Source organism: Limulus polyphemus, unplaced genomic scaffold (genome assembly GCF_000517525.1).
Source record: "Limulus polyphemus unplaced genomic scaffold, Limulus_polyphemus-2.1.2 Scaffold123, whole genome shotgun sequence".
NCBI classification, from domain to species: domain Eukaryota; kingdom Metazoa; phylum Arthropoda; class Merostomata; order Xiphosura; family Limulidae; genus Limulus; species Limulus polyphemus.
This window is the reverse complement of record NW_013665733.1, coordinates 575650-590145: the sequence shown is the minus strand read 5'-3', so window position 1 is coordinate 590145 and position 14496 is coordinate 575650. Positions and strand designations below refer to the sequence as shown.

General features: G+C 30.0%; 1 protein-coding gene across 2 annotated transcripts in view; it reads left to right on the top strand.

Moving 5' to 3' along the window:
- The first annotated feature begins 2468 nt into the window (after positions 1-2468).
- Positions 2469-14496, top strand: part of LOC106472674 (multidrug resistance-associated protein 4-like) — a 121499-nt gene continuing 109471 nt past the window's right edge. The window contains exons 1-2 of one of the 2 annotated variants that reach the window (XM_022402157.1): positions 2484-2580; positions 2777-2881. In XM_022402157.1, the coding sequence (XP_022257865.1) occupies positions 2793-2881 (89 nt within the window). In that variant the 5' untranslated portion in view covers positions 2484-2580; positions 2777-2792. Of the gene's footprint in view, positions 2882-14496 lie in introns of both variants that reach the window. The other variant, XM_022402154.1, reaches the window with a different exon arrangement.

The window sequence follows — 14496 nt, the reverse complement described above, 5'->3', positions numbered from 1 at the left end:
CTCACTGTCTATACACACACACATTACATTACATTCCGCGTCACGTTTTCTCCTCTTATATATACCAGCCTACCCTATCTAGTAAATACTAGAGCATTCGCCAAAGTACATGATAGTTCTAGAAACGTTGCGTCACAGTAGTCATGTGACTCGCTGACGCAACAGTATCTTATAATTTAATCCAAATACACACAAAAGTACACGCAACGCTAAAACATACAGAAATAAATAATATCATATCTTATAATGTAATCCAAATACATGCAAAGATAAAACATACAGGAATAAAAATAAATGTTAAAAACCTATGAACTCATGAGTGGTGTGTCAGCATTCAAAAAGCGTTGAAGATAATCGCTCGTAAAAATCTGCTGTGTGAAAACAGATGAACAAGTTTGAAATTAAAGGCCAGGTTCAGGTTCTTTAACCAATAATGTTCTTAACCTAACTACACAATTCATTGTCTGCAGACAATTATTGGAAAATAGTTGTCCACACGCACACACACACACACATATATATATAACTATTTTTTTAATTTATTCATTTATTTAATTAACAAAATAATCTACAGAGATTTTACATCACCCGCTTAATCTTCAACATACTGTGTTTGATGCCAAATAAATCTGAACATTGAAAAACAGCATAGTATTAAATATAAACATGGTTTAAAGAAACAAATTAACATTAAATCCTTTGAAACCAATAAGTATACTGACTGTTCTGATGCATTAGCCACAAAACGTTTTTACAAATTGAATATCGCTATATAACATGTAAAGTGATTATATATCAATGATAATTTTTCTTGAATTTCCCAAAAAACCATCAGAAAAATATATATGTTCACAATTTGTTAATGTTAATTTTTCTTTTTTCTTCTTTTTTGATCGTAAGAAAAACGAATATAGTAATGATATATTGAAAACACAACTTCTCTTGGACTGATTCAAAGAAACATGTAAAACGTTTCTCTGATTAAAATTAGACCATGCCATGCATGAACATTGTAAAAGTTTACAAATTATTTTCTTAAAGAGTTAGTTTCTTTATCATAACATAATGATATTTGAAACCTTAATCAACACAGAAACATAAATGTCAATTAAGTATTGATGGCAAACACTTTATTCGATTCGTTCCAGATCATAGAGAAACTATTTATGACATGGGAGCCCACAGAAATATTTTCGGGGGGGGGGGACATGCATGTAGGGGATCAGCTTTTACAGTATTAGTCAACAGGCTAAACGAATATGTATTATGTGTACTTATACGCAATTTACAGTTTTAATTCAAATTACTAAACATATTTAGTTTAATGACGATGTTAAGTTTACATCATAAATGCCCCCTCTTGCCCCTTTATGCGGGCGCCCATGGTTTGTGATACTAACATATTGATCACAAAGCATCACGAATGAATTCCAGGTAAAAAATATATATATATATAAATTATGACAAACTTTTCTTTGAAACATCAAATATCATTACAGAAATATGTGGATGATTTAAAGGTCATGAGAGAAACATCAAGTGCAAGGTATATTGACGATTAATCGTTTTTAGATGCATATATAATAGCTGGAAAATAAAATACAATTATAAACATAACACAGCAGTAAAATTACATTTAACTTCTAAAGGAAAGACTACAACATAACAGCATCTTCTTAATTTAGAGTACTTTAAAATATATACATACACACAGAGAAAGATATATGCACTTTCCAGGGCCTAATTTAAGAGAATTTTATCAGTCCATTGATTTAGCTAGGATCAAGGGGCATAAATGATGAGTCTAGGGTAGGAGCCCCGATGAGGGACTATAAGGAACCATAGGGTTATGATTAAAATATTGTTTTGAGGGTAATCTATTTTAATATGAAGGTGGCCATCATAGCAAATTTTAAGAGAAAAGGTTGAAATGGTGGCAGTTTTATTTGAAACAAAAACATTTTTGTACGTTTGCAGAATATTTGAAATTAGTTAACATTTTTTAGTTATGTTGCGTAATACACATTAATAGAATTACTAGCATTTACAAGCTCACTGTAAGTTAGGCAGTGTTTTATTTCATGTTGATTATTAGAACAATACACATATTATATATAATTTCGAGTTACGAAATAGATCGTTATCTTTACGGATACCATTAAATAAGCCAAGATTTGACGCACTTATAACGCCGTTAGTATCACAATTCTGTAACCATAGCAACTGTTTTTATACCATTACGTAATGAATAATATTGCTATATATAGAGCAAATAATATTATCTTATTTTTTATATGAAATGCTCCTTTTGCACAAATATTAAAAACTATTCAAAAATATTTGTCATATCATGCTATTTTACACAACTATTTGATTCAAGATCAATATTGAATAGGTTGTTAACTTAGCTTCCGGTTTTCTGTGTAGTTGTAATGGGAAGAGCTTTAAACGTACTGAGTGAAGAAGTCTGTTGGCTTGCGAGTGCTTGATAACGTTCGAGCGTGTTCGCATGTTGGGATACGTATTTTTGTCTCAGTGTGATGTATATTATTATTAAATTACAACGCTTGGAATTTTTAGGTTAATATATTGTATTTATTCATTATACGTGTAGTATTAAGAAGTGTGCATTAGACACCATTAATGTAATTTCAGTAAATATACTATTTTTGTTATCACTGATAACTAAATAAGTAGACTGGTACTGGTAAGTTATTTTGTTAACCTATTGCGATGCTTAATTTCCGAGATCATAATTTAGTGATTCTTGTCTCAGTTATAAACATTTGATAATGAAAGAGAAAACGAGAAATAACAGAGAGGAAGAAAGTAACTCCAATCCATTTGAAAACGCTAACTTCTTGTCGAGAATTTTATTTTGGTAAGTAAAACTGTAGTTTTGATTTTGAGTTATAACGTGTGTAGTACATTTACTAGTAGTAATACATCTACCTTACGCAGGTGTTGATATAACACTATAACTTATAAGTATCATAAACACTAACAGGACAAGTTACTATGCTGGATTCTTGAAAATAGCAATAAATGCAAAATTAAAGAATAAGTTAAACAATCGCGAAGTTTTTTTACATTTATTTTATTTTTATAAAACACTTGACGATTGTTTAACCTATTTTGTTTAATTTTCATGTCTTTGCTGCCTAAGCGGTTAACTAGTATATAGTATATATTTCTAGCAACAAATGTTGAGCCTATTTCGGCTTACAAGTTACATTTAAAACTGAAAGTTTTTGGTAGGTTTCATTTCTAAGAAACGTAGCAGTAGTACTAAGAATTTCATAAAAAAGCTTTTATTCCTTATTACTCGAAAATTTGTTCAATTTATATTTCACATGTACGATCTAGTATTATTACAGTTAATATACCGACTACTACTACCAGTACCAGTATTATAGCAATGGCTAATTTGTGATGTACATCAACTGAGAAACAAATGATAAAGTGTGACAGCTGAAAAGTGAAATGCAACCCAATCTTTTTTTTTACTCCCCTTTCCATCCCATGCATCAGTTCATTTATTTATCTATTTATTAAATTTATTATATATATATATATATGTGTGTGTGTGTATGTGTGTATATATATATAACAGTAAAAGTTGTTGATGAGATCAACAGATATTGATGCATGTTATGATTTAGTACTCATCTATGATTAATTGTGTTAAATTAAATTATTCAAAATTCAAATAATTTTTAGTTAATCACAAATTATCATGTGTAGTTTTACTTTGCCATGTTAGTCCTTCAAAAGTCCAAATGTTACTGTTAGAAAGTTGGTACAATGCTGCATTAATCAATCTCAGAAATGAAATAATAAGCGTGAAACTTTTTTTTTCTATTCAAAGCTAAGCCTACAGATTGAGGTAATACAGTTGCAGTTAGTAAGTTATATTGTAAATCATCCATTGATTCTGGACTATCTGCATAAGCCATTGTCAAGCAAATATAATTTCAAGTAGTCAAGATCATTAAGACTATTAATTGTTCTTATGAATTACGACGTACCTTTACAAGTACTCAAAAATAATGGGCTACTTGATATTTAAAGATTTTCAAAAATATTGAACTAAAACTAAAAATACCATGTAATATTTTAAAGTTTTAAACAATTATCCAATCTTCCTTGTAACCCATCATTTATATACTAAAAATGTGAAAAACATTGGTGAGACATTATCCTAAATTTTTTACACATATTTCTTTCTTTTGTAACAATGAATAATAATTACTACAAATGGTCATATTAAACCTTAAATAAGCAAAGTAGAACTAACAATCCAGGAAAGTGTTTTTCCTGTTATACTTGAAAGTGATGCTGTTAAATTTGTAACTTCATCAGTTTACACCTTCAAGAGATGAAAAATACACTGGACAAAAAGCAAAGACAAATATCCATTTAAGTAAATCTGAATCTCTTAGTCTAAGTTAGTATGTTATTCCATATTTGTGTGATTTTTGTATAAACCTTTCAAAATTATTCTGAAAATGTTTTTTTATAATTAGGTAGATTAGCATGTTTCAATTAGCTGAAGTTTAGGTTAAAATTTTAAAAAGATTTAGCAGTGGATTTTAAGTAGCTTGTTCTTATTTTTCATTTTATTTGATTGAGAACACTTAACTGAAGGTTTTAAGTTTTTAGACACAAAACTGCAAAAGTGTTGGTGGAATTTTCAGTATGGGAAAGGTTTTTCACAGATTTGTAAAAACAGAATATGAAGAAATATTTGGGAGTTTTTATTTATTATAAAGAAACTAGAAACAAAAAGCATATACAATGAATGAAATTATATGTACCTATAGTTATTTTATTTACTTTGTAAAACTGTATTATGTTTTCATAACATGTATTAATATGTAGAATATTTTTTGTCATTTAAACAACTAGGTAAAAACCTGTGGAAATTGTATTAGGATATATGTAATATAGCCTGAGGGGATATATATTTCCACCAATATTTAAACCTAATAATCAAAAAACTTATTTGAACTTTGAGACAGGATGAAAGAGGAATGAAAACTAAATTAATATAACCTATTACATAAAGCATTCTACGGAATGTATGAATAAACACAAAGTGCAAGAAGTAAAAATTCCTTTAATGAAAGGATGAGATTAAAAGTAAATATATTTATAGAAAATAATATTATACAATACTAATTTTAATGAGCTTGCAATAATAAACTGATAGCGAAATTCAACATAAATGTGAGGTACAGAAAATAAACAAAATTTACAGTGAAAAGAAGTGTAAAAAGCTAAATTCAAAAACACTACTTAAAAAAAGACATGAAACAGAATAATGGAATAATAAAGTTCTTCACATACATAATTCCTAACTTTTGGTAAAGATGCCTTTTTTGGATTTCTGTGTTCAAAAGTAAAACTAACAAAACAGTAGCTATCATATAAGGTAATTATTAAAGACATTTGTTTCTATACCAGAAAACAAGATGACCAGTAAACGTCTGTTTGTCATAGTTTTCAGTTAACTAAGCTTATGTGAAAAACTTGGAAATGCAAGGAATACAAATATTGAAATAATAAAATACTTAAGCTTAACTCATATACTTAGCTGAGATAACTGCATTCTGAAAAGTAATTGTGGTGTTGCTGCAACTTATTACATGTGAGCTTACCTTAAAGTGAAACCACTTAGTCGAAACCAAATTGAAACAAAGATTAATTGTAATTAGCTTACTCCAAATGAAATCATGCCTGATTGTGATCAAGAACATAAAAATGTAACAAAAAACAAGGTGAAAAGTAAGCCCTTTGACTCTAGTTCATTCTTCAACTACAAAAATAAAGGTGAGAATGTCAAATCCAAAATAATGTATTCCTTCATGCTCTTACCTATTCAACCAAATTTAAAATTCAGACTAACAGCACATGCCACATTTTAAGGCAAACCATTTAAAAAATTATATAACTTGAAACAAAATCTAATTTTGTCAAAGAACATGTTTGCACCTATATTTTAAAGTTTAAATTTATCCACTGCCCTTCCATATAAGTTTATTTTTCCTCTGTTTTAGTTCTCCACTCAAAGAGACCACCAATAAGAACTATCCAAAATTGATGGCTTAAGCTTGTCAAAATGTTGTACATTCGTAATAGTTTCTTTCACAACCCATTCAAGCTGTCTCCAAAATTTAATTTCCAAAAAGTGGGTTCCTCATCATCAAACTTACATTTCATTTAGTTCTTTTGCACTTAAGAGAAAAAACTCCAAAACTTTATCTTTTTTACATCTTAAATCACTTAAACTAAGCATTATTATACTAACATAATTCTGCATTTCTTCCATAATACTTGTATCCATTATATAATAGTAAGTAAAGGAACTCAAACTGCAACATTATGAATAAAGCTTCACTGTAGTCCTGTGCTAGATCAAGAATGCAATAACCTCAAAGTTCTTAAATTCAAAATTCCTACATAGAAACTTAAGAACCATTTGTTCTTTTTACTACAACTAATCACTTAACAGAGGGTTCTACACTACTTTTTCTCACTTATTTAGCAAGGTTTGTTCTGTAGTTTATTGCATACAATATTCTTAGTGTGTAATTTTCAGAATCGTAAGTGCTAGCTATGTTGTAATCTTAGGATCCCATGGTAGTTGAATATCTAATGAACTCAAGTGGTCATTCAACATAAACTAAAGCTATTTTCATGTACAATTTTCAACACATCTGGTTTTGAAATCATGTTCAATTACAAATTTTACTGCTCTTCACTATATTTTTTGGAGTATACAAGCAGATATCATAAATGTACAATATTCAGAAGTCTGGAAAAACAAAATATTAACTTGATATAACAATAACATATCTTAGATACTATACGTTTACTAAGGTTGTCAGAGGACACCTTGACACAACATCACCAAATTTTGTCCAGTCTCAACCATCAGCTACAATTCTATAATAACCTATATATGTTTTACCTGCAGCACATTTCAATTTTTAAAATGCCCAAATTAAAGTGTGCTTCTTCAGCTCAGCAGGCTAACAAAACTAAAACTAGGAAGACAGTTCAAAGAGAAAATCTCAAATTCATAATAAGATTCAATGTCTTTACCATCACAATTAATAATTTGTAGTTTCATACAGTTAACCAAGTAGGAATATGTCTTTGATAATCTGTTTTTTCCACATGTTTCAATCTATAAGGATTTATCAAGAAGAACATTTGAACATAACATAAAAATATACAGAAGTCAAAATGCTAATCAAGCAAAATTTAAAGGAGATAACCAAATATACATAAAAAATGTTGTTTTCATGAAATAATAGAACTAGGATAGTCATTCTCCATACATACATACATATATAGTTACTAGATTATGATTACTTTTTAGAAAATATGTTCATAAAACCTTTATTTAGATATAACTTTGAGAATAAAAATGATTCATTATTTCCCATCATATGATGGGCATTCAGCTTTTATTTTACTATTTTAATGTTTTTGATATACTGATACATGTATATTTTTTTGATAATGTTTTACCTGAGGCTTGATATTGCCCATTGTTCTTTCAGTCTTCCATTATAAAAACTGTTTTTGCTAACTAGAAATTCATGAGGGAAAAGATCTAATTTGTTTGTCCTTGCAATGCTGTTCTTTCAGCATATTATTCAAGAAAGTTTGTACATGGTACATTATGTTTCAGCAACTTTCACATCTGTTCTGGACAGTATTCATTGATCTTTGCAATATCCTCCACAGTGACACACATTTTAATCAAATCACCAACCATTTATCATTGAAAGAAAGAGAGAGAAGAGAACTTAAAGCAGTACTAATTTTTAAGAAAAGTTATATAATATAGGTATGAAATAGAATGTGGTTTGAAACACACTAGTGATTTTTTTTTCTCTTGGAGTAGTTTAAGATCATTTTAAATATTGTTTCTTTATAATCACCCTGTATGAATTTCTAGTTCTTAATTTCTAAAATATGGTTAGTTTATTTTATATTGTAGTAACAAATATAACTACTTCAAAGCTATTAAGACTGGCATTCAGTATTTTCATTATCTTTGAATTTTATGATTTATAGGAAGTTCTTTATTGGTTGAGACTTTGTCAATTGCTAGACATGGCAGCAAGTTATTTTATGAAAAATAAGCATATTGAAAATTATTATATTTTTATAGAATTACAACTGCAATATTAAGAGCAAAAAGATATATATATATAATTTGCACTCATAACATGGGTGGGTGTAACTGTAATACTTATCTTATCCTACAGTGAACAGTATGATAACACACATTAATGTAAATTGTGACAATGTTTACTGTTTGCTAAGAGGAAAGTGACCAGTGAAGTTTACTTATTGTGAAATTATATATATATAATAAAAATATCTCATTTGTATGGGTTTTAGTAAAGTGTTAACTAAATGATATGCAAGTTATAAGACTGTGCATTTTATTTTGTTTACTGATTGTAGATGACTATTATGATGATGGTTATCACATAGTATATCAAAAATGAATAGTTGTACATTTCTAGAAATCTTATCAGCAAAAACACTAGATATATGAGTTTGCCTCTGTGAAACCTATCCCAAATGAATGATAACAAAAAAGGAAAATAACCACTGATACTGTATAGTGTGGCCATGTTTTAAGATAATTCAATAAACCAACATTACTAAGATTAAAAAAAAAATATCCTGTGATACAAAATCCCTAAGCATGCAAGTGCTGGATCAGATATGGTGTATTGGGACTGTTATTGATATGTTGTAGATTTATAACTCCACAAGTATCCTAGTTAATGCAGTGTTGAACAAAAATGTTTTAACTGGATTTATTATTGTTTCTTCCATACTTTTATAATGTGTACAGTTTATAGCCTTGACATTCATGATATCATTTATTCAAATTTATTAAATTCATCAAAGGTAAAGATTATTGAGTACTAGCTGTAGCTGTAGATTTGTAACACCTAAGAAGACTTTATTTTGTTCCTGTTCATTTCAGTTTTGTTTAAAATGTATTCAGTGCCACATTAGTTGAAAATAAATGCAATTTATTTAAGTAGATTTTGTTTGAATGGCTGGATGGCTAGTGGTTAACATGTTGGTCTGGAAGGTACATGGTTTGAGTTTGCAATATACTGCTGAACACATTTTGCATTTTTCCCTGTGAGTGATTTATAAAAGTGATAATCATTTCTGCTGTTTTGTTAAGAATAGTTGGCAGGTTGCTTTCTCTCAGGTCAGTAGTCTTAAATTAAGGACAGATATACCTGAACCTTGGTGTCTCTGACCTGGCTGTTGAGCCTGTGTGTTGCATAAGGTAGTATTCTTTTGATTAGAAATTCCTAGATTTGACCTGACTTTGCTAAAGTTGAAATTATAAAGTTGACTAAACTGTTATGAAGATGAATAAGTTTTGCTATTATTCTTTGTTGATTTCAATTAGTATCATCTATAATATATCATAAAAATGCTTTGAATTTAAACTTTTTTTTTCATTTAATAAGCTACTGTGTGGGTTTGAATCATAAAGATTGTGAAAAGTTCATTAAAAATCCTGTGCATGTGATTGCACTAACCATATAATGTATCAGTGACATGCACAGGGGGGTGGCTGGGTGAGCTCTAGCCCCTGCTTTCCTTCTCTTATGGCCCACAAATGCCCTTTTTAAAGTCATAAAAGACTGTCCATAACTACCAAAAGACATGCCTGATTCCACACCTTTCTTGCTGTGAGTTATAAGGGAAAAAAAGGTTTCAGATTTAAAATGAAATGCACCTGGTGACAGATAGGTCTTTACAGAATAAAATTTAATTGTGATGTGCTATCACGTATTGATGTGAAATAATTCACTGTTTAGTTTTAGGTTTTAAAAGTATTTATAAGGCCAACTGAATAGGTTTGTTTGGTTTTGAATTTTGTGCAAAGCTACATGAGGGCTATTTGTGCTTACTTTCCCTAATTTAGCAGTGAAAGACTAGAGGGAAGGCAGCTAGTCATCTTGGGCTACTCTTTTACCAACTACAGTTCTTATATAGTTATACAAATACTCCATAGATCAGTGAAAGTCAGTAAACTTGAACTGAAATCCTGCAATACAACACAAAAAAAATAAGAGAAATTATACCGGTTGCAGAACATTGCAGGTAATAAAATCCCATTAAAATAACTATGGTGATATCACTAAAAATGCTTTGGGAAATATCCTGTCTCTCCAATTCTCTCAAACTAATCATGAAAAAATAAAGTAAGGAGTAAAGTTTACATATACCCACAGTGCTTCAGGTTCAGAATAATATTCGCCGTCCACGGTTTTGTTCAGTTAAGTACATAAATATACTGTAATACGTAATGTCTGCCGTATCTGAGATGTGGAACGTGCTTCAGATTTTTTTTTTTTCAAACTAAAGGCGAAAGTACTATAAATTTCGACGACACTGATTGCATTGTTGTACCACGATTAAATGCAATATAATTACTATTTTTTGTTTTAAGTAGAATAATCTCCCATATCATTCCGACAATGAACAAATAAGAGAAAAAAATTGCATAATAATATAGTTGATGTATTAATATGTGAAGTGAATGTGTATAAAAATATTAAATGTGTTTTATTTGAAAATTGAAATAATGTTTTTATTCTATGTTTTAATTTATTTTCGTTAGCTATTTAGTAGCTTCAAACAATGTATGATAACATAATTACAGTTAACTATTGTGGATGTTAAATGTAAAGAAAAAGAACAACAAAAGGTAATTATTAGTAATTCAGATGTGACGTCATTCATCTTCAACGCATTTAATATTTTACAGCTGTAAACATTAAATTTATATAACTGCTTTGGACGTTGGAAGTGTAATGTCGATACATAAATGCCACCCTCAAGCACAGCAGCTGGTTAGTGTGACTGGCTGTGTATCTGATGTTTGTGGTTCGTGTTTGTTCTCTCTTTCACACCCACACATACTCAACTTATGTTTGTCACACACACACATGTATATATATATATATATATATATATATAGCGCTTACACTTTGGAGTTGTGAGTGTGTCATAAAAGTGACGGTCAAATCCCATTATTCGATTAGAGAAGCCCATGAGTCGGCGGTGGGTGGTGTTGATAACTACCTTTCCTCTAATCTCTTACTTCCAAATTAAGGACGGCTAGCGAGATAGCCTTCGAATAGTTTTGCGCTAAATTCAACTACCAACAACAACAATAACATACATAGGCTATTTTAATTTACATTTATGCACAGATTGTACAGTTTTGGAACTCGTTTGTGCAGTGAAGAAAAGAAAATCAACACTGCTTAGTGCACATAAATGATTTTATATCAATTATAATTAAGAAATTATAAAAATCATTAATATTACTTGTAAGAGATCAAAAATGGACAAAAGTGTTCATTTAGTGACTCGGAGCTATCTAAAACTACCACTAAATTTCTTCGAAAAAGTATAAAGATTTTTTATCAACCCATCTCTTTTTATTAACCGAATGGGTTACCATGATGTATGTGCAGTGTTAAATTTTTCTTATAATAGCCCACTGACAGTATCTTCTTATCGTTAAACTTGCTTCAAAGTTTCCACTTTGTAGTATTAGAATAAATTTTAACTACGTGTGATTTTCATAATGCTTTCTTAAACATGTGTATGTATTTCAATAAAAACGAGCTTTATTATTGGGACCTTGAGAGAGTGGTGGTTGTGTCGTTCATGAATTGCGCTTTGAAACCCTCCCTATCATATGAAAACACTACCGGTACGTGAGACTGATCCTTCCACGACTCAGTTTCTACGAAATGAGATCATATTGCCCATTTATGTCCATTTCCGGTACAGTTTCTCCACGTTAGGCCACTTCAACTTAAACACGAAAGATGCTCATCATGGGTTTAGATCATTATGGAGTTTTCCTTATCGCTAAAAATTCGTTAGAATCTGCTCCAAAAGTTCTGATAAGAAGACAATAGAATGTAAGCAAAATATATTAGGTCATTCAGTAAATGCCAAGACCAGCTATAGATTTATAGTGGGTAAACATTCGTGCGTAGCTTTTTATGACTAGCATGGAAAATTCTCTAACGTTGATTAATTCTTAGTTTCAAAAAATCGGAGCAAACTAGATTTTTGTTATAATTTCATGTTTATCTTTCCCAAGCTCTTACATAATCAAGAAAACAATGAATTAATGGATCGTTTTGAAAAAGTTGTCTCGATTCCAGTTAGTTTTAGGTTTTAAATAAAAAGAATTAATTACGCAATGCTAAAAATATCCAAATACGATATTTAGTGGGTAGCTATTTTTCTGATCAAGTTTGTGGCTGAGTTCTTGTAATCATGTCACTAGAATCTGTACATCACTGAAAACAGCTTAATGTTTGTTAGATATATCGAAAAACAATTGGAATAAAAAAAATTTAAATGGTCAAGATGACAGAATTTCTAAGCATAGCTTAGTTGATCAAGGTTTAGTGATTTCATATATATTTATATATATGGGTGTAAGTTGAGATCTCCCAAACTTGGTTTCTTGATTGTACATTTTGTCTAAATGAACTAGTTCAGATTTTGTAATGGTATCACGAGAAAACAGCACGAGCCTTGGAAAGGAGAAAAAAACTTATCAAACTTGATTTTGATCACAACCATTAAACCTGTTTTCGTTGCTATTCTAAAGCCGAAGGAGTTTGGTACGGTGGCCAACTGCTCAATATCGTGTACTCAACAAATTGAAGAAATATAAACCTAACATTTTTTAGGGTGTATCTTCGTCCTAAACCGACTTTCCTGTGCGTATTTGTGGCTATTGTATTTAACTTGCAATCACGGTTTTTTAAAATTATTTTTTCAATTTTAGTACTTCTTAGGTGCTTAACAAATGTATGCCACTTTAGAAACTTGTCCACCTGTAGGTACTATTTTAATTTATGTTTATGATAACTCAGCTTGAGGGCTTACAATGTTAAAATTCGAAATTTGTTGCATGCGGTAATTATTAGTAATTTAGATGTGATGTCATTCAGCTTTGAATTTGACAACAAACAAGCAAATTTATGATTAAAGTCAATTTGAAAATGTTTACGTAAATCTTTTAATTTCATCTATCGCCGCCTTTACACCAAAGTTACCTTAACTTTGTGTTTTAAGAGCATTTTACTTGAATATAACAATCTAACTTCTCATTGTTGCTTTCCTGGTTAGTTTGTTTCCATTGAAGCATTTTGCAGTGACAACAGTTCTTTAGCATATGTTTGTATTCAAATTGACAGTTGTTATATTAAGGCAACTGATTAAATATTTGAAGAGTACGGTCATTAAAGATTAGGCCTAACTTCACAGAATAACATAACACGACAGTTGGCTTGGGCCTGTTGGCCTTTCTAGGTTTAATCTTTAACTCGTAAAAACAAAGCATTTCCATTCCCTCGAATAAACTTTTAAACAAATGAGCTTTTAAAGTAAATGTGATAACACCAATAACACCGTAAGAAACGGAGAATACAAATCTAACCTATATAAAAGCCAGTGTGTGTCACGTCACGCTTGATTTCTCGAAATAGGAAGAGTCATAAAAGCCAAAATGCATTTATCCAGATAGAATAGTTGATTATTGTCTGCCTATTACGATGTTAATGACGGAGGTGCAAGGGGGCCGTGAGGGGTGGGTTTCGTGAAACCTTATAAGTGTAGTGAGTGTTGGTATAATAACCATAAAATAAAGATGTAGTGTGCTATCACCTAGCCTAGAGCCAAGTGCACAAAATTTATCATGAAATTAAAAATATCGGTTCAGTTTTAAACTTAAATCGATTCTGAATTAAACTATTTCCTGTTATATGATTAACGTTTTTAATTTAAAAAAAAAACCTCTTTAATTAACGGAAACTCTATATCAAGAAATCAACAAATATTTTTCCAGTTTTATTGTCTATACATTTCATTTTATAGTTTCAGTACATAGACTAACAATTTATTAGATTACTAGCAGAGACCCGCAAAACATTTCCGGCCAAATTAGTATCTTTATCGTAACAGTACTTCTTTAAATATAATATTTCTAGCACAATACAAATGAATTGTAATCGTAGACAACGGAATGTGTAAATCCACTCGTATATAGGCCGCACTTTATAAAACTTTAACTTATGTTAGGCCTAAATTCGATAAAGAGATAAATTAACACTGTAACCTGTGTACGTTTGTTTTTTACTTTAGTTTAGTTAGGACTAAACTATACTGTAATTAATACTATCAATAAATAAACTTATAATGTTATTCTACGACCTAACGTCAAACCTTTTCTTTTAAACTTTGATAAGTTTTTAAAATTCTGTTGTACAAAATGGTTAATAAAGTATATTTACATTCCCCTTTTGTTGTTACTTCTTGTTTCATACAGCAATTGTTGCGACTTGATTACTGAGCTTTGCAGCTCGCTGCAGGCAGACTGTTTGTCGTCGAATA